At 38.1% G+C, this 22,330-nt stretch overlaps 1 protein-coding gene across 4 annotated transcripts in view; it reads right to left on the bottom strand.

Moving 5' to 3' along the window:
* Positions 1 to 2,790: 2,790 nt before the first annotated feature.
* The window catches only part of tafa5l (TAFA chemokine like family member 5, like), a 79,875-nt gene continuing 60,335 nt past the window's right edge, over positions 2,791 to 22,330 (bottom strand). For 2 of the 4 annotated variants that reach the window (XR_008648732.1, XM_055222944.1), the window contains 2 exons: positions 11,012 to 11,058; positions 4,301 to 5,043 (listed from right to left, as the gene is read on the bottom strand). Coding sequence is in view for 2 of the 4 variants with exons in the window: in XM_055222944.1 (XP_055078919.1) it covers positions 11,035 to 11,058 (24 nt within the window). In the remaining 2 variants the exon portion in view is untranslated. Of the gene's footprint in view, positions 5,044 to 11,011; positions 11,059 to 22,330 lie in introns of those variants that run through there. The other 2 variants (XM_033969688.2, XM_055222943.1) reach the window with 2 other exon arrangements.

Here is a 22,330-nt window from a genome sequence, read left to right as displayed (position 1 = left end):
CATTCACACAAGAGGAGGCCTGTAAGCATCAGGGGTGTTGAGAAAAAAGATTTTTAAAAGAATCGCGATTCTAAACCCCCTCCCTTAAAATGGCATTGCCTCGGCAGAGTTTATACACGTTTCTCTGCGTTAGCAAAATGGGAATAGACTGTGCGTTGTATTAAAAGTGTTGAAAAACACGTGTTGTGCCGTAACTTCATTAAAACAGTTGTTGTTCTAATGTTTAAGTCATCTCTGCCTCTGGGCTCCGCCCCGCCAACCCAGCGACGGGGAGGGGCGATGTCTCCGAGTACAGACACACATACACACAGCACTGACACACACATGGCACAACACACACACATGACACAGCACTGACACACACACGCACACAGCACTGACACACACACACATGACACAGCACTGACACACACGGCACAACACAGCACTGACACACACACGCACACAGCACTGACACACACATGGTACAGCACTGACACACACGGCACAACACACACATGACACAGCACTAACACACACATGGCACAGCACTGACACACATAGCATAACACTGACACGCACGTACACACAGGACACACACATGCACACAGCACACACACACAAAAAAAAAAAAATATATATATATATATATATATATATATATATATATATATATATATATATATATATATATATATATATATATATTTTTTTTTTTTTTTTGACAAATAGGCCTACGAATTTAAGTTTAAAAACTGCACTGTGGAATTAACTGGGCCTGGATAATGACTGAGTAGATCTATAATTTTTATTGAATTAAGAACTAATAAAATAATGAATATAGATACATACAGGTACCTTCTTTCTTGCCTGATTCTGTTTTGTATGGATGTACAATTTACAGAAAAGATTGTTACAACAGGGAACTTGAAATGTGTAAAATAAATGGTATTTGTTTTTGAATGAAAAATTCAGAATTTAATTTAGAATTGTTTTAGAATCAAAAATAGCTTGAAGTCTAATTCTGGCCACAATAATCGAAATCAAAATGCCAGGGAGTTACAGATGCACACACCTAATAAGTTTTATTTTTATAAACTTAGTATTGTCATCATAGACAAAGTAATGCAGTTGTACTCTGCCCCTTGTTGAAATATAAATTATCACCCTAAAGCCTTCGGCTCAGCTGTGGTCCTTGATATCTGAGATATTAAATTCAAAATCATATCAATTTCTACAAAGAAGTAAAATCCTTTAGCCAGTGATTTGGTGATTGTTGTGAGAGTTTCAGACCCTCTTTTACTTATTTTCGTTTAGTGTCCAAGGGGAAAAATATTCCTTCTCTCACAATACATATTGTAGTGTATTAAAGTAATTGGGCAGTGGTTTGTGCGCTCGAATGCAACTTCTAAAAACAAGTCCAGTGTCAAAGGAATAAAAACTCATCAAATATTAATTTCAACATGTTCAGAGCATAAGGCATTTACTTTGTATCCAATTTCCGGGCACAGCCTCAGCATGGCGCCTTTTATCTGTACTACAAAACTCAACTCACGGTCAGTCAGCGCTTTCATTCATTTAACTATATATAGATACTTCCAGGTGCGCTGTGTACTCACTAATGCTTCCAGACAGATTTACGGATCACAAGATGGCCTCCTGTTTGATGTTCCACTTCTCATTTGGGAGAGGCTGCCTGTCCAGACGTGAATCAAAAGAAAGCAATAGTGGAAACCAAGTGTGCTTTAAATTCTGTGTTGAATCAAAGCGCTGGGTTCAGGTGGAAATGGCTGTTTTCTGTTTCTGCTGTTCGTCTATTGACCTGGAAAACACAACAGAAACACGCACAAGCTCCCGGGAATCAATGTTCTCCTTATATCCTCACATGCATATATTAGCATAGAGACGTGTTGTATATTTAGAAAGGAAATGGATACACCTGAAACTGCTTGCTGGTTCGGTTTATATTCAGTAATCTTATTCATTTTTTTTTTGGCATAGCAACTTATAAAATGCCACACAACAAAGCCTAAGAAATCTTTTGACTAACTTCAGTGATAAACAGTAATTATCCAAAAACTGGGGCTACGATTATCTAGGTTTAGGTTTCAACATCAAAATTCAAAACTGAATATCTCTCTCTACCGTTAACAGCCGTTTATCACTCAAAGGCCACACGTAAAAAAAAAAAAGACAATTTCAAGACAATTTACAGGTGTTTTTCTGAGATGTTAGCTAGACTTGCGCAATTAATTGAAATTTGAATGGACTCTGCCATTTTTAAAGTACAATAATTTCCTCTACAGACAACAAAATCTCCTCTTATTCTGTATAAAAACAACTGACCCAGTAGTTTGGATCTGTACAAAACATGTTCTGAAATGTGATTCTTGTATTAACTCAGTAGCTTTGTTGGTAATTTGATCTGAACGTTGACGCTTCAAATCCTGTTCGAGACATAAACATGATTAGTAGAGCAGTCAGATCCAGTGGCCTACATGTTTGCGGTGTGATTCCAGCTTCCACAGATGAATGCTGCCGTTGTGTCCATGGGCAAGACACTTAACCCCTCTCGATCCGTGTCTGAGTACGCTGCAGTATGAATACGTGTGTGAATGGGTGAGTGGTTCCTTGATGTAAAGCACTTTGAGTACCTTGAAAGTGGAAAAGCCATTTTACCATTATTTAAACATAAATAGTAAATCTAATCACAATCGCAACGTTTATCAGCCCTAATATAAGCTATATTGGTTCTTGTATCTAACATCCAACCCAGACTGATATATTACTTTGGCACAAACGAATATAAACCACAAAACTATATTTTTTATTTCCTACCACTGGGGATCGAACAAATTCAATTCACTTAATATTTTCTGAAATGAGAAATGATGATTTTCCACCACTAATACAAAATAGAACTGGTCTTTGTACACAAGGATTCCCAAATACATTTAATGACACATGATTCGATACTAATTACATAATTGAACTGATTGATATACTGTAGATCCCCCCCATTATTCTCCCAATATATAAATATCTGCAAACAGGAGAACTGAGAGAAAGGCAAACCAAGGTTCATCAGTGAAGAACCAAACATCTGGAGTTAGAGGTCCGTGTGCCAGATGTTCAGGTGTGGTTTGGGCATGATCCTGAAAATATACAAGAGAACGGAGTATGGGTATTTCACAGTGTATCTCTGAAGTGCACTCCTCTCACTCACTTATGGACAACATGTGCTCAGCATTCACACCGGGTCAGAGCAGGACAGGCTGTAGTCCGAATAACAATGTGGGGACGTAAAGGGCAAAGTATAAAAGGTTATGAGCGGGTTATGAACGAGTTGGCTTTGTTACAACAGAAGACTTTAATCAATGCATGTTAATTTCATAGTTCATCACCAGCCATATACTCTCATTAAGGGTCCAACGGGCGATATGGCAGAACGCACTTTAACGAAATTAAAATAATAACGTCAATCTAAAGCGAATTGGAAATTTGACGGGACAATGATATGTGTTCGGTAAAATATAAGTCATTTACAGGAACAATAGATATGGACTTTAAAGAAGACATATAATGCTTTTGTCTCGTATCTGGTAACACTGGCACAATGTTTATTTAAAATGACTATGATAGAAACAGGTCCATTGACTTCCTGTTCAAACCTGCAGAACAGATTCTCTGCTCTATATTCCCTTCTGTTTATCGTAGCATTTCACTCAGATTTTCATTTATGGGTTTTTTTACTATTAAAAATGGCTGAAAAGACAAATGATTAAGGGACAGAAATCTAATAATTAAAGAGCCTGTACCTGATTTTGAAAACCTATTTAGTTTGAACTGTTAGCCCCGCCCACTTAGTCCTTTCTTATTGCACCATTACACTGAAACAACTGTCTGGGATAGTGTCAGGCAGTTGGTTCCCTGTAGTTCTCCAATCTCTGCCTATTATATGGTATTTTATCTTGAAAATGCACCATGACAGAGATTCAAGTGTCTGGGATAGTGTCTGGCAGATGATTTCTGATGATTCTTACTGAAACTGTGCTTGATTGGATGAAAAAAGGTGACCCTGTAAGTAGCGTCTGTACTAGTTATTACCCGAGAAAATGCAAATATAAAAAGAATAGATTATATTTTATACTCCACTTTTTTTTTTTATTTAATAGCTGTTACCATACAATGCATATCTTGACAGGAATACATTAAAATCAGGTACAGGCCCTTTAAAAGTCAATAAAAGTTGATTTGGCATTATACGTCTAGTTTAAAATAACACATCCAAACTTGAAAGAATATATATGATGTGCCCCCTTAATGTATATTCTGACTACAACCTTAGACAATTATAACAAACCAGAGTTCCCATCTACCTTTCAGCGCTGTGGACAACAGGAGAAAACAGACTCATCTACATCTAAATTTGCACCACATACAAAACATAACTTAGAAGCAAAACATCCCAAACATCCACATAGTCTCTTAGCGACCATCCTGTTCTGTTCATTTTCATTAACTCCCATGCATTTCATCAAAGTTTCTCAAAATAACCAAAGCCATAGTTCAATGTTCTCCCAGCTCGACCTCCATAAAGTTTAACCATCATTAAAGAAAGTTGCTGGAACATAACCCTGGGCCGCGATTGGTGATGGTAGTAAAGAAGATACAGTGACTTTTCAACGACCTTTTGACAAGTCGAAATCTCGCCACGGAACTGTTGCCTCAAGTCGTAATGGTCACTGACAAAAAGAATGAAGACAAATATATTCCGGGTGTGTTTATGAGGCCGCTCCCAGGGACTGCTGTGTCATGGTGTTGCGAGAGGGTGTGGACTGGGTGAGGACTGGGTGAGGGTTGGGTGTTGACGTTGCTCCTTTGGGACTTTTCACAGTTTTGACAAATGTCCAGAGGAGAGAAACAGCAGCCGAAATAGAAGCAGTTTAAAGAGCACTGTCAGGGTCAAAGGTCAAACCGGGGTCAGGCCTGGTGTGAAGTTCCTTAGAAACAAATGACAGTTGGTGCTCAATGTCCAGGTTGGATATATGAAGCTTGATGGATCTGTGGGGAAAAAAAACAACAAAAAATCATTAAATTAGTTCCTTCTACATATGCGCTGTGTAATTAGTTTCACACATTGTACACAAATAGTAGTGAAAAAAATCAAACTTCCAAAAACTTCTATATTGAAAGACCAAAGACGAGCTGCGACTGACATCACATGTGTCTGATATTTTGGAATCTTAATCGCAGAGTGAGCCATCCTCTCGCTGAATATGTGATTAATCTTTGTGGGGAAACGGTAAACACAAATGGTCCTCAGTAACAGCAGAAGAGCTCCACTGTCAACGGGACCATCTCTCCCTCTTTTCCCTTTATAATTTTATAAACGCAGAAACAGCGCCTGCATGTAGCGGTAGCCTCAGCTTTTACAGAGACGTTACCACATGGAGTCAGGAGAATGATATTTGCTCAGACAAACCGTGATCAGCACCATCACCTGTGTGCTGCCATACAATCTTAATTCCTTACATTGTGTATCGTGTAAACTGACACCAATAATCTTATAAGATTAAATAAGTGAACTTAAGACTTTACTATATGGTTCATCCAAATGACTGCAGTTGTCTTTTATACATATATATAGATATAGGTGTATGTGTGTGTATAATTGAATTAAAGTGTATACTGTATTGGACTGATTGCCTCCCACTCTCCACACTACTTCCACTTAGTATGCATGATTGTTAAACCGCTCAGAGTTATATTGAGATTTTCTTTTGAGACAGAAATGGCCGCTGACAGGTGTGACAGGTGAACTGAATCCAGCTGATTATATGGTTACTATGGCATCTGTCAGTGGGTGGAATACAAATAAGTGAACGGCTTTCTTGAGTTGTTGGGTATAATTGGTGAGTGGACGATGATTAGTCCATTCCTACAGAAAACACTTTTAAAGAGACGTTGCATAACTCTTTACGCAATTCCTCTTTTATATCACAGAACAGACGCTTTCATTAAATGGAAGGAGCGGGGAATAAAAACTATTGAAGAAACACAATCTTGTTTCTTATGTTAGTTTGTAGTTGCAGTTGTATTTGTATTCAAACAAACAGTTCTGTCGTAAAATAAGATGCCATTAAAAAAAAAGACAGATGAGACTTAAAATGTTCTCTTTGTAATGCAGTGTTTTGAACTGACAAACTATATCTAGTGTAAGAAATATCTTATGCCAATCTGTCTTGATAAAATCTACATGAATTTTGTTTGACTGATATTACCTGTAGAATGTTCTCCTGGCAAGTCCACAATGACATCTCTGTATTTTTTAAACAGAGGTATAGCCGTCTGGTCACCACCCCCTCCATCACACCTCAAGCCAGGCTCAAACAGGCCTATGCGATCAGATTGGTTTATTTCAATGACAAATATGAATTGAGGGAACTCATTGGTCACCCATCATTTTGAATAAAATTACATTTCTTCCACGTCAGATTAGCAGTTTAGTGCTTCGCTCATAGATTCTGCAGAAATTCACAATGTTTTTTCATCCCCTGTCGTATTTTTTTTCTTGGTTTTTACTTATGTGTTCCTGACTGGCTAATCCACCTGTCAGTCACGCACTTCTAAGCTTGGGGAGATGCACCAGTGACCAGACTCACATCTTCATAAATTAATAACCATGTATTTGGATCCCAGGCAAGCAGAATGTAGTAACAAAAAGAGATTTACTTTTTCATGGGAAACAGAAATGAGGTAGAAACTGCCGACAAAAATCTCCTTCTAGAAAACATGACTTGGATGACCTGGCTAAAAACCTTTTAAGTATATAAGCCAAAAGCAGCCTCAATAAACACTGTGGTGTATCTAACATTCTGGTAAGACAGATGGTTTGCAATGATTCATAATTCCACTCATTATGCAAAGCATGTGTTAATTGAATCATTTAGCTAATGACAGATGCAGTACGTATGTGGCACTAAGTGAAAACATGACTGCAGAGTTAATAATGCTTAAGCTTTAAAGCCAATGTACAGGAGAAGTTGGTAATGAAACGTTTAACTTCATCAATAATTAAAATTCAATTTAAATGTAAACTATATAAGAATCTGTGATTTAAGTCCTTAATACCCAAATGCATTAGCAGACTTATAAATAAAGCAAGATGTATATGAATTCCGCACCACTTTGAGTCTCGTAGCTTTCCCTGTTTACATTACACTTTCTATTAATGCTTTTAATTTCCACAATTTAAGCAGCTACTGAATATTGCATGGCCTAAAGCCAAGAAACATAATGTTGTTTTATTACAGTACAAGTGCATATAATGTTTGCTGTAATTATGAGCTTAAGCAAATATTCAGCTCATCTATTATTTATCTATGATTATGTTATTTTGTTGGGAATAAAATACAGATGCATAATTGAAGTCAATTCAGTGGTTGGAAGCTGACAATTGACAACAATAATGTGCAACTTGAATGAAGCTATAGCGTGAATTCAACCAGGTGTAGCCTCCACTACCACCAAAGTCTATCCATGGGTTTCAGAATGGTGACAAAATGAGGACCGTTGTCATAGTGATTCATTTTAATGCTATGCTAAAAAGCAACTCAGAGTTCAAAAGTGGCTATCAATGACAGCTCACGAGGCCATATAGGGGCTTTATATATTTAGTAGACCTCTTGTTCAACTTAAAAAAATTATGTTACCCCATTTGACTTATCCTTTAACCAGAGCTTCAGAGCAACCTGTCAGAAGAAATGGGCAACCACAGCGCAGCACCCAAAGGCCCAGATCTCCAGATTTTAAGCTATAAGTTCAGTTAGCAGCTGGAAGATCAGACTACTGTGCATGTTTTAGGTTAAAGCAGACCTATTATGCAAAAGCAACTTCTTAGAGCTATTAGTCATGTTACAGTTGTTTCCCCTTCTCATTTCCCCTCTCAAAGTTGTATTTAGCGTGATTCATGTTTGAGTCACTTTTACTCTTTACTGTTTTTTGCTCCTGTATTCATCCTCTTTTGTTGTCACCGTTATTAGTATATGCTCATTGCTCTGCACTTCTGTGTTCTCTAATTGTATTTCTTAATTGGTGACACACATAAGAATCTGCAGCATCGCATAGTCATTTAGGTACAAATATAGGAGTTGCCAACAGCTGTGCGGCTCTTTGTTGTGATAACATTTATGGCGATGACGGCTCCCACTGGCCACTGCAGTTTTCTAAAGCGGAAATTAGCGGACTTGTTGTTTTTATTAAGTCGTTTTAGAATTGGCGTTTATGGTGAATTAAAATCCCCAAATTACAACATAATGATACTCGGGTGTCACAGATACTAACTATATAGCAGACAAAAGCACAATATGTCTTCTTTAATGGGGAAAATTTATTAAATGTGGGATCTAATTGCTGTGTGCAAAAAGCATCACTGGTATGAAAAAATGTATAATTATTCTAAAGGCATGATAATTCATCCTTTTCTAGCATTTCTTAATGGTCCCCAAAATGGTCACCTTCAAATACATTTGTGTTGGTTTGCTTTTGCCTAAATTAAACCCAGTGCCAGTAGAGCAAACTTTTAATCACATAAGTTAAACAGTGCAGAAAGGTCTTTGAGGCTTTACAAATATTATTCTTCCTCCACTTAGCTAAAAATTGCATTCAGTGGTTTTGGGAAGTTAGCACCTAATAACAAAAGTGTACTTGAGCAGTGCTTTACTATAAGATAATGAGCGCTTCTTATTTCTTCTTTTGCAGTAGTAAACACTTTACAGATTCCCTTTGAAAAACAAAAATACTATAAAGACCCAATTTGTTAAAACACAACTGCTTTTGAAACCGGGCTCTGACAGTTTTCAGCTTTTCAAAACTTGGCAAAGAAAGCTTTGTAAAACCTTATAAAAGCCGACTCAGAAATGTCCTTAGTTCTGGCAGCCCACAGTGAAATTGCAGTTAATGACTTAATTCTGCCAATCATTTCAGTGAAAAACCCATTAGAATGATAATAGCTGCCTGTCATGAATATGTTATATGAATGAATCCATAAACGTTCATCTATAAGCGATTGGGGGTGACACTGGACACATTTGACACCCAGGTCTGCTATATATAAATCATTTAGACACATAAATATGAGTTGGCAAATCCACATAGGACTGCACAAATTCCCCAGGCTGGCAAATAAATATTTATGGCGGCCCCGATTCCCCCTTTTCTCTCTGTCCTTGATAATTGTGCATGATTCATTTTGTTTTTTCAGTGGAGGAGTGAGAATCAATCTTGAAAAATATTGGCTAGGAGACGTAAAGCATGCAGATTCTGGGACACGGCTGGCTGTGCGGGGTATAAAAACTCCACCGACACTCCGTCATGTAGCCGAGCACAAATTCACTTCGATCTTTGAGTAGATTTGCTGCAGTTTTGTTGGAGAAGAACACAAATGTTTCGGGAAGTAGAGTAAGCGTGCCAGGAGTTGGATAGCATATTGGAACTTTTAATGGTCCGGGTGAATACTGATGTGCCGGAGTGGGCCGCGAGGCTGGCAATCAAATCATGCAAATGGTAGCACCGCTAAAGCAATTGAAGCTCAAATCAGTCTGCAGCGCCAGTCGGGTGTACAACCAAGGTGTAGCTTTCAAATGCAATAAAGTCTCGTTTTCAATATACATTTCTCGTAGAGTAAGTTTGATCATTTCAGAAAGACATTTATTCGCCTGTTCAGACAACTTATTTGGAGGATGTGTCAATCACACCCTATTAGGCACTGCATATTGTTATATTCTTATAAAAATATAAGAAAACTATTTATTACTTAGATTTATTGCATCAAAGTTTTTAAGGGTGCTGAACTCACTATTCCATCATCTTAAAAATGTACATTATTTCAAACTGCTTTACAATATATATTTGGGTAAAACAAATTTTACTTTACTACATGAAAAAAAATCTGACACAGCGCTTTTAAGGGTACTGCTGTGCTTTATGCTGCATTCATATGGCCCTCGAAATCTCAGGGTTCCGAGATGAAATGTTGGGGTTCCAACTTGTTTGCATGCTTTTATCTCGAAAAGTCAGGATTTTGATGTAAACAATAATAAAATCATTGCTTAATTTGCTTATTAACAGCATTTATTAGCGTTAGCCAGTAAGATTTCTTGTTGTTAGCCTTCACAAAAGTGTAACTAGCGTTAAGTAGACCTGAGAATTTTGAGAAACAGACTGCATCTGCAATTATTTAGTGTCGGATCTTTCCATAAACCTGTTGCTCTAGTGCTACGGATAACTGACAGTAAAACGTTAAATATTATGTTGAGTCAAACAGCTTAACTGTTTAATATAAACTGAAAAATCAGCTGAAATTCATCTTTACACAGCAGGTGATGCCAGGTGTAAGAGTCAGGCTGCTCCTTTTCACCCTAGTCCCTGAGATGTTCATGTGCATTTTTCCACTCGGGGAAAAAAACAATTTCCTGAGTTCCCAGGTGCCACATGAACACAGCATTATATTCATGGGTGTCATACAACTGATTCCTTCCTGATTTGAAGAATTTTGGGAGGACCTTTCCCTATTCAAAAGATAAATTTTGATATGAAATAAATTATTGCTACCCCAAAACCTTCAAATCAGTAAGAAATCCTGCTGCCTGAAACTCATGACAAGCCTTGAGGCACTGCACCTGACCTGCATTGTGATATACGTAAGCTAATTAAGGCTAACACATTTCAAATGACCTCACAACATTTAAACAAAAACTACATCTATGATCAACCAATGAAAATGTGTATCAAAATTAATGTCATTTTTTTCCAGTTGTGTTAATCTATTTGTCATCTTCAAGGAGTTACATTCATATGAAAACAAAACAACTGAATTTTTAAACATAATTTCTTCCAATACAAATACTTTTTCAGAATTTCTTTCTAACTACTCTTTATATCCATGTTTAGAACGCACGCATTTAAATGACTGTCTTTACACATTGGAGTTGAATACAGATCAGAGCATGCAGCTACATCATTAACTTACATCAAGTCTTTGTTCTCTGCTCCTTACGACGGCTCCTTGGGCAAAGGCTGTGAAAGACAAGAACAAGAATGTAGAAGGTCAACATGGCGGGTCAGGCTTCACTCACTCATGTTCCCTCAGCCTCCCTGAACGCACTGGCCTTGGACGCACAGCAGCATATGTCTGTTTAAAGACACAGATGGTGTGTTCCTCCAATTATATCAACGGCCAGCGCACGGAAGCTCAAGGTTATTTTGTTCTACACTGGTTTTTATGACCTCTGAGGACACTGCTAGCCTCGCCACAATGACAGAATATACGAGCCAGTAATGGCCTCCTCATCATTCGCAATAACGACGGGGAGACCAGAGCGTTATTTTATCTGAAGCGCCGCACAGATAGATGTTTTATCACTGATGCTGTTAAGAGTGGAAGGTTACATTGGGTTACACGGTGTTTTGCTGAAAGCATAGACTTTGGACTTCTTTGGTCAGTTGGTGTTTTTATAGCTTAGTTTTATTCATAGATTTTAGTTTCTTGTTCATATGCATCGTTTTTGGGACTTTTGACACTTTTAAAACATACAATATTTTTATTTTGATTCGTTAATAGCTGTGGTAACATTCAGGACTTTCCAGCACAATAAGTTCAACTTAAATATTTTTATTTTTACATTTTTTATTGCCATCATGTAACTTGTAGCTATGTATGCTTACAGCCTTCACTGAGTTTTTATTGCAGTATGGTGTTTTAATGTACAGGCTCACATGTCCTGATCACATGATCCCACCAACCATTTTTAAAGGGAGTCCCCCAGTGTTTTTATCGTACATCTAAGCCCTGACAAAGACCCTTATTGTCGAACTATGTAGGCCAGTCTATGTATTATTAATAAAGGACTTTTGTACAGAAGGAAGCCTCGGATCTCTTCTTTAGTTCTACAACCGTTTTATTTATACAGTATGGTTCAGCTTCCTTACAAGTTATCAGCCTCATTCTTTAAAAGTACCTGTGTCTTACATTTTGAATTTTACTTTCTGGAGCTGTTTCTGAAGCTGTCACTTTTCTTGCTACTTTTAGACCTATTTTCCATTTGTTACCCTATACGAAGTTTATGTTCTCTGCTCAAGTCTGAATCTGAACAAAACTCAAGTTGAATTCTGGCCAAACTTGAAGAAGCCGTGTAAAGGACAAACAAGGAGAGGAAGGTGCTCTCAGAAGTGAAGGGAGCCAAGAGCTTTATCCTGGGGCGAATGTCTTTAGTATATGAGAAAACTGCAGGTGGGACACTGAAGCATTATATAATATACAGCTCTAACAGGCTGCTATAGTGTCAATTAAAGCTGAACATAAAAAAACATATACAAACTCTACACTTGGATAAGAGTGTGCTGGATTTCTTGGGCCAGAACAAATTTCTTATATGATATGATAGTAACACTTTTTTCATCACAACCCAATGAAATTAGCCCATGAACCCAGCAGCAGCACCAGTGTCCCATTGGACAAGAGTCTGTTGGACTTTCTTTAAAGGAACATTTATTTCCAATTGACCAGAGAAAAACAGCCATTTGCCTTCTTATTATTGTGAATGAGTCACTTTTGAGCAGATAATGAGTAAGCTAATCATAATCAGGAAGTTAATGGTGTGTTCAGCCAATCAGAGGAGCTGACTGGAGACATGCCTGTCTGGGCGTAGCATTGGCATTCCCTGCAGCCCCTCTCCGAGTTGTGCCAGTCCTCTGCGGTGACTTGGTATTCCGCTGCCCACCCTCCCGGCTCGAGCCCCCCCAGTCTACGGCTGTGCCTGTCCGAGGCGCTGATCCATCACACCTCTCCTCCAGCATGTCATCTAAATGCTAAGTACTTTCACTGCATCTTTAAATCAAAACAACCAAAGAAAATGAGCACGGGGTGAGCGTGTGGGACTCATGAAAGCTTATAAGGCACAATAGAATCACTCAGTCTTTTGATTACATTCATTTGTGAAAGGGGATGTTGTAGAGAAGGAGGAAAGTGCAACCCAGAAACATTATGCGATTTGGAGAGTTTTCCACAGTGAGGTTAAGTCTTTATTTACCCCAGCCAGAGCCATACATACAAATAAAAAAAGAGTGGAACTTGATGACAAGGCAATTTGCATGGTCACAATTATCAAGTAGTAAATAAGCCTGCAATGATTTAGTTTGGTTATTTAGTTTATAGTTTTAGACATCTACAAGCATGTTCTCAAATGCACAGAACGTTTGTATTTGTCGTTCAGTATATATTTCAATCCTTATCTTAAAAGGTACTCTGTGTTACAGTAGGGAGCGTACCACTTGCTTGCTATGGTATTGTATTGGCCTTTGTAATTTGAGACAAGAAAGGGTGCCTGCCACCAGACCAAGTTACAGATTCAATCTGTGAAGAGCCCACGTAAGAATTCATGTTATATATAATGTAACAAATGCAAAATTGACAGGTGACGGCCATACTGTGGAATATTCAAGGGAAAGCAATAACATCTCCATGACCAAAAGAAGATGGCAGACCCTCCGCCAGAAGTTTACAAAGTGCCTTTTTAAATGGTAGTCAGAATATATATATGATTTTGCTATTCTTTGTTGGAAAGAAATAATGATTGAACCTTTATTAATTGGAACAGTTATACCTTGTTGCAGTGTTCCTACAATCAACACCAATCAGTGAAACTATGTGATAAGCACATTTACATTTCCAAGGTAAGCTGCATAGTCAATTAACCCACTGTTCTTTGATATCATAGAAAACGGCACCCTACAGCCCATGTGTTCTGCAGGGCTGTTAGTCAGACTGCAGCCATTGATCGGAGGCCTTTCTCTTAGTGGAGCGGAGTGCTGAGAAGGCAGGAGGCCCACACTATTAACTGCTGCCACTAATTAAAAGGGTAACAAGGTGAGCGCGCCCTATGGGGACTCAGCCGGCTGCTCAGGCCCTGTAAACAGTGCTCAGAGCCTGTGGTGAGTACAAGACAGCCGATCCAAGGACATCCAAGTCACATTCCTCTCCCGCTGGCACCGCATTGGGGATATTCACTGATAGGGCACACAGACAAGCCACTGAGCGGTAATAAGTGCTGTTCAAATTGCTTATGTTGCTGTAAAATTGAAATATTTGGATCCCGGCTCAGAGCTGGAAGTGCCCCCTTGGAAGAAGCTTGTAAACACTGAGAACTGTGCGTCAATGATAAAGTTTGTTCACAGACTATAAAGATGCAGGGCTTGGGTGGGTGAGTGCCCAAGAAGACTGGGAGAAATACTAAACGATTCACTTACATCTTTTCTTATCAACTGCAGCGTATTTAGAGTTCAAAGTAACAAGTATTTGCAGGATATGTAGTGAACCGTGTAAGCAAGATAAGCTTTAAAATCAATAAATGATGCTAAAAATAAGATCGGACAATAAACAGCCTTGTTTAATACAAGGCTGTTTATTTAGCCAGAGTATGTGACCTTTTAGCTAATAAATAGAAGCAATAAAAGCTGTTTTTTTTTTGTTTTTTTTTTTTTTTGGTGTGTTTATTGCATTGAAAAACGTGGCTTTCATCTCCACAAACCTGACTCTTATTTGGCCTGAAGGAAGGCCTCCACCTGCTTGTTTCCATGGATACGTTGTTCCATTGGATATAATCTTCCACAGTATGGCATAAATCATATCTATCTGCATGGAGAATGTTCCAAATTATGCTTTTCAGTCTCTATTTCTATGGAATTATGCTGGCCATGTGCCACTTCCAGGATACATACTGTACCTTTTAAATCAGACCTATTATGCAAAATAGACCTTTTAGAGCTTTTAACCATGTTATACTTGTCACCGGCACTGGCAATGCCCACTGCTTTCTACGTACTTCGTTCTCTCTTTTTTTAAAATCGGTGATAAAAAAATAAAATAAAAAAAATCTGTTGCTCGCTAGCTTGATCTGCAGCTATCCATCAGAGGTGCTCACTCTGTTGTGATGAGGTCAGCTCCCATCGGGCACCGCAGTTTTGTAACGTGGACGTCAGCGGACTTGATTCTTGTTTATTTATTAAGTTGTTTTAGATTAATATTGTGATTTAAAATGTGCAAATTATAACATAATGCTCCACTGGTGTCATAGATTACAGATATATAGCAGACACAAGTTGGTTAAGTTGGTTTGGAGAGTGCTACTTTAGGCTTTAGGCTTTAGGCTTCATATCGTTGAAATACTGCTGCATATATAGTATGTTGAATAAAGTTAATTTGGTTGTAAGTTAATTTGGATTTAATTCTAGTGACATAAACTGTAGGCAGCAGAAGGGAGTTTAATCACTGGCCTTGCTTATTTTAATCCCTTAAATTTTCCAGTGTGCAGCGGAGCACATGGGAGTCTAATCTTCTAAAATGTGGAGGGGGAACCATCACAATTTTGGGCAGTGGACATCATAGTATGCATTTCATTTACATATTTACATTTACACTGTACAAGTTGCAATGAGTTACTTAAGTATTTGCTCATTTTATGGCAATGTAATAGTAGAGAGACCGCAGTAGTTTGCTCTGCACTTTTAGTGACACTTAAGGCCACAGAATTATCCCAAATGATCATTCTAAACCACACCATCTTGGAGCCATCACCAAACTTTTCCCCCCAGTGTCTCTCCTAACAAGTCGACTTCCAAACTGGACTTTTTAGTGAGCTCTAACAGCCAGACTCTGTGCTATTAGTGGCCATTGCAGACAGACTAACAAGCCCTGCTCAAGCCCACTTCTGGTCCAGAGAGGGTGCTTTGTGCCCCCATATGCCCCATAATGCTTTGCACACAGCCAAAAACAACAGTGCTCCATGGCAGACTGTGGAACAACACTCCACAATTTAATCTCAAAGCCAATGTAAGAATGTTCGTTTCTGGTGTAAGCGTCAAAGAGGACCAAAAGTCTGAAACATAAAGTCAGAAGGGTTTTAATGAGTCCCACACAGGTAAAATGAACAATGAAGCAACAGACTCTCAGGAAAGGATAGGAAGAGAGTCCTGAGAAGTGCATGCTGACAGCTTTTATAGTGTCTCTCAATGCATGTGTGTGGGGGTGTGTGTGGGTGTGTGTGTGTGTGGGTGTGTGGGGGTGCATGTGTGTGTGTGTGTGTAAGGCAGGTCTTCTTCTGGTCTGCATGGCGTTACACATTAAGTAACTCTAAGCAAAGTCGAACAAGGTGAATGTTTTATAACCCTCTCAGAGTGGGGGTCACACATTCCTGAGATGTGGCTTTAACCAAAATGACCAGAACATAGCTGTTATCTTATCAACATGTCAACATGTCCTTGTAAGCCCCCGCTGATCTGCATAGCATCTTAGTAGTTGCTCATGCATTCCATATTCACTGGTGGGCACCTGTTATTTACCTTAGCATTAGTATATCAAGATGCCAGTTTGATGTAGTGCTGCACTGTTAGAAAATACCTTACAACAATAAATGCAAAATTATATCTTCTTTAAAACGATTTAAGCTGGAAAGATGATCAAAGATAATAACTGACAATGTTTGCAAGTAATATGTACAAAAGTTAACAGTATGGCATTAAACTAATGGTAAAACGCTCATTAATAAGCTATCCATAGAAATAGGAATACCATCACACTCACCCTCAGCACTCAGTTCAAGCCCCTGCCCTCTGGCAGATGCTTTGTTGTGCCCAGATGAAGAACTAACAGTTCTAAAAACTCTTTTTAGTCCCTACCGCCATCAGCCTCCTTAACAACTCATGGAGGACTTGCCACTGCTACACCTTTCCTTTACCTTTAGCTGTTCTGGTGCAGCTAGCAATAAAGAAATCTAATCTAAAATAAATAAATAATATAATAAATAATATAATATTATTATATTATATGTATGTATTGATTATATTTTATTTATATTCCAGTGTCAATAATAAAGCCAGTGAGTAGGATTAACTGACACTATGATGACACTTTTTATGGGCACATTGAAGTTCTTGCAATCTTTTGTATTTATCTTTGGTGTCTGCATGAAAATCAATTAACCCCATACCCCATAGATTCTTCTGTCTTTGTAAACTGTGTCGCAGTGATGTGATGATTTAATCAAAAGAAAGAGGTTAATGAGTTTGTCTGTATACAAGCAGGTTTCTGAAAGAGGAGGTGTCATAGACATTAATTCAATCAAATTTCACAGACTGTTTATTTTTTTACTAAACCTTATCTTATCTGCCTAAGCTTATAATGGAGAACTCAATTTTTGCTCCAACACCTCAAACTCCCTTCTATCTTTGGGGAAAAGACAGTTTCATATTCATATATTCTATATTCTAGATGTTTATAATGACACTCTAAATGGGACAAAAAATTATAAATGTGGTATGGAGATTTCTCATCTACAGTGCAGCTAAAATGTATTAAATAAACTTAAAAATCCAAGGACAAAAAGACATACAACATTTAGCTTTTGTTTATAGCTAGACGTGTATACCTTAAAAATTTAACTACTCAGTATGATTACACTATCAATCTTCTGTTTTGCAATTTAGTTAAAGCATTAGAGAACTTTAATGCCTGGAAGTGTCTGGCGATATTCATTTGGACGGTGTTACTTTAAATTCAGACAAAATGATAAATACTGTCAACTTGTTTCAATGGGGACTGCACAAAAATGGATTAAAACATAAGCTGGTTGACTCAAGGACGAATGCATGATGGGAGGTTTTGTTTGGTCTGGATGTGATCTGAAACATTTGATGTATGTGACTCGTAACTACTAGGAATAAATACATTTGCAGTTGGATTTAATCAACAGATCATATTACCAATGTCAGAATTGCACAGAAATGATAAATACAATGCAAAAAGCTATTCTATTTGTCAAACTTTCTTCAAACTCCTAACGGTTTTAAGTTGAAAAAGTAGAATTGGAATAGCCACTGCCTATGACTTTCCTCTGCCAGACAAAGCTCTGGAGATAGCCAGAGTGCAGAGTAAAACAAAAATGGCAGTTCAAAGCCTGCCAATGACAGAACTTCAAACGGCGCAGCATGGTGAAGTGGCTGAAAAGTGGCAGAAGGGACCACAGTCATCCCTGCTCTCAGACGGAGAACAGAGAGAGGCAACACACGGCCGAAAAAATTAGAAAAAAATAACACATTTAAACCAAAAACACAAAACAAAAGCAAGTGCGGTGCCTTTAAAATGCACAGGGGAGCGCATGTGATCAGAGCAGGGTTTAGTCCATGTGATCCATCATACAACATCTGAGAGCCTATACAAAGGTGAGCTGTTTCTTCCATTTCTCTACATCTCTATCAATCTGACCCATTTCAATACATTTTCTGCACCAGTCCACACACTGCCTACTCCAAGACAGATGAGGGTGCCACAGCAGCCACCAAATGGATGAAGACGAGCTAAAGAAGCCCATTATTCTACTGGATGTGATAACTAGAAAAGGCATACATGGAAAACTTTTTATCACAGAGTTAGCTTATTAAAGAATCAAATAAGGGAGGAGTACCACAAGGATCCATGTTTGGTCCCAACATGTTTTCATTTTTAAGACACAGAAAGGAAAACATTTTTTGGTTATTTTATTTTATTTTTTTTAGTTTTTCAGTTCTTGCAATCTTTTGCATTTATCTTCTGCATGAAAATCAATTAACCCCATTCACTCTTTTTCTGTCTTTGTAAACAGCACCGTGTTACAGAGATGTAATTATTTAATCAAAACAAAGAGGTTAATGAGTTTATCTGTACAGAAGCAGGTTTCTGAAAGAAAAGGTGTCATACATATTAATTCAATCTAATTTTACTAAAATATTGTATCTGCCTTTCAAATTGTTTAATTTATTTAATCATTTCAGTCATAATTAAGTTTTTAAAATGAACCCCTAAGCTAGTAATGGAAGACTGAGTAAACAAAATTTTCTTTCCAATACACACATAGATTTACTTTAGTTTATCTGGTGATAAATTACTTACATCACACAGTAATGCAATTACTTTTGGGGAGAAGTAACTAATATATTTTGAAGGAACTTGCCCAACATTGGTCCTGACTTTCAAACAGCCTTTCACTCTGACTCTGAGTATTGTCAAATTGATCCAATATAACATAAACAACACAATGTTCTTTCACACAATTTTATATTACTTTCCAGAAATTAAACTGGTGGCACGTTGCAAAAAAGACCACATCATGTGAATGCCAATGCTACAAACACTGGCCAAGATTTTCATCTATTTCCAACAGAATTTCACTCTGACCTGCAGACTGTATTTATGTAAATATGCCCATTTAAAGCATAGCACTAATGAGGCAACTTCATTCCTCCCACTAAAGCATGTAATCTTTAACAACCTACTTTAGTTTCTTCATTATGCCTGGTATTTGGGCTAAATGAATGCTGATGGTCATGCCACTACAGCAATTAATGAAAGTTATTGGAGTATCATAAAGCAGCTTTATCTAACCACAGCAGCCCGCTGAGAATACAAATGTCTTTGAAAGAGGTTCACAAGGCGCATCCATGGAACAGAACAAAAAGCATGCATTTCCATAAAGCAGAACAACACTCCGAGCATGGTGTAGATAAGTGCTAAGTAACATACAAGTGGCAAATTAGGCCGAAAGCCCAGGGAGCACTGAAGGGGCCCTTGAAAACAAATTTGATTCTAAACAAAAATGTGCTGCTGATTTGATCCCACATCCCACCATATGCATCCTACTCAATTTAGGTCACAGTCTGCAATTGTGTTTTTAAAAACATAGACTTTTAGACAAGTGTAAATAAGGGAATTGTCCTTGTGATTGTCAGCATTTAAAGCCAGTTGTTGTTTCATGTTAGAAAATAAAACCCTTGATGTCCAAGTACAGGGCATTAATTTTGAGCATTGTAGCCTGAGCCCCCGCATACTTTGCTATAGCAGCAAACTATCATAGAACATACATAAGGTTTTTGCAAACAGCCCATGCACATGACACATGGCCAATGTCTAGCTGCTGCTGTCCTCTGCTCTTGTTCTCTGATGTACACATACAGTGCATGTCCACTGAGGAACATCAATATTTTACATATGACCTGCGTGGCCCCAGACATAGGCCACCAAGGTCATTCAAGCTTTCAGAAAGCAAAAAAGGAAGAGGAGGAAAAACTCCAAAGTAGAGGTAGCCTGTTGTTCTAATTATCAAGGCATCAGTAGCATCATGTAACACAAAATCAAATACTCTGGAGACATACACTAAGCTTCCAGCCAACCTATAATTGTATTCACAAAAATACAAGCACAAACCACAGTGAAGTGCAACACATTTCTTGCCACAGTTTTGTTGAATTCTGACTGAAACAACATAAAACATGAGACCAGGAGTCTTCAGAAGTTTAAGGCTTGAGTATTTCTGTCCAAACACACCTCAAGTGTTCTAAAATAATGGCCCAATGTGAATGTTAGAGAAAAGAAGGCAAGAAGGAGCATGTGTTTAAAGGACTTAAATAATAAGACTAAATACCAAAATCTAAAGACAAAACAAATACTATTTACTACTATACATCAGTTTTGCTCATTTGAAGTAATCACACATACTGTATTCTAAGCTCTCACCAAAGCTATTTCAAAAATTGCAGTGGCTTGTATTGCTCCCTCACTCCACAGCACCTCACACAGTGGTAGCTCTAGTTCAAAGCTGACTGCTGCAGAGAGCTGTTCTGCCTTTGAGGAGGAGCTCATTAGAAGTCTGTGGTCAGATAGATGCAGCGCAGCCGTGACCATGGCGACCCATGGCTGCACCGCCGCACAGTGACACCTTTATAACACGCCCTTACATAACACACTTCATGGATACAGTGGGTCCAGCTCTCACACTTCTATACTGACAGCTCCATCACTTAGGCTAATTGGACAAGTACATATAGTGCCATTACGTACAGTTTCTGTTTTAAATTTGTTGCATTTTCAGAACATGTTTTTATCCAGTGCACCTTGGCTTGTAATCAAGATGTTGTGTTGTGTTCAAACCAACCCTGAATGCAGAGCAGTTACTGATTTAAAAACATAGCCTAGTAGATCGTGTTGATGTTTGAATACAATTTCAGAATGGTATCTGGAAATGTGCTTTTCTCTCAGAGCATTATGTTAACTGCCTTGCTGCATTGTCTCATAAAGTGTAAAATTGAAGAGGCATATTTGGTATGCTAGCTGCTATCAATCTGCTGTTGGCCACACACTCCAGAACACTTGAGAATGTGAATTTGACAACTTTGATTCATAATTTTAAAACATCACTCTATTAAGTATACACCCTGGAGCTACAATAAACAAAATGTAAGTCAACAAGGCCCGTAGCTAAATCACAGCTTAATGTCAATTTGCAATACTACAGTACAGTCTCAAGACAGTTAGTCCTGCTGCATTGAGGCATTTGAGTCCAAAAAAGAGAATATCAATTCTAGTGCCTATTATTTTCCTATATTGTAACTCATCTTTTGTCTCCTAAAACTGATTTATTGATATTGTCAATTTTATTAAAATAGACCAGGCAGGTAGTCTTCTGAGAGGAGACTGCATGTTCAAGCATTTCAACTTCAAATGCTCTTCAACCTGTTTTGCCCATTGTGGGGACTTCACATTCAACTTGTGGGAGTCTCCCTAACTTATGGTGGCACAAATCAGGTCCCCATGACATAACGCCTTTAATCTGAGAACAAAGACAGGACTGAAAGGTGAAATAGGTTATGTTTAGCTTTTAGGTAAAAGTTACGCTAATGTAGGTAAATGAAATGGTCCATGTTTCTTGTCTTTACATTACAGCCTAAAACATCACCTCTATACTCTCAGCAGGAGGCCTTCATCACTTACTGCCCTTAGTTTTCGTGTTTACAGCAGCACTGGTTCAGTCAGTGTGAACTGTCAGTGGAACAAAGGCCATGGAGAAGGGTCACCAGAGCAGAAGAGCACACTCCCAAATATGATGCCAGCCTCTGTGGCCCACTGGGCTCAGAGATCAGGCTCTGTGCTTTTGACTAAACAAATTAGTGACACTGCCAGGATGTTTCTCTCCTAGACAAAGACCCAAAACTCTTTTTTTTGAGTAATGCCCGTATTAAAAGAAGTCTGCTGACTATATCTAATACTTTCTTTACTTATTTATTTAAGCTTACAGGTGTATAATACTACAACTACTGTATTTAGTAGTTTAGTTTACCAAACTATATTTCTATCATTTCAGACTCAAAAATGTGCATATACACTAGTCTTGAGTACATAATTACGTCATTGTTTAAAAAATAAAAAGCTCTCTAAAATGAGAATCCTCCCTTTTGAGTGTCCATGTTTCAGATAACGCCTCTCTTG

This window comes from Periophthalmus magnuspinnatus, chromosome 7 (assembly GCF_009829125.3).
Source record: "Periophthalmus magnuspinnatus isolate fPerMag1 chromosome 7, fPerMag1.2.pri, whole genome shotgun sequence".
Classification (NCBI taxonomy): Eukaryota; Metazoa; Chordata; class Actinopteri; order Gobiiformes; family Gobiidae; genus Periophthalmus; species Periophthalmus magnuspinnatus.
This window is presented reverse-complemented; position numbering and strand designations above follow the sequence as displayed.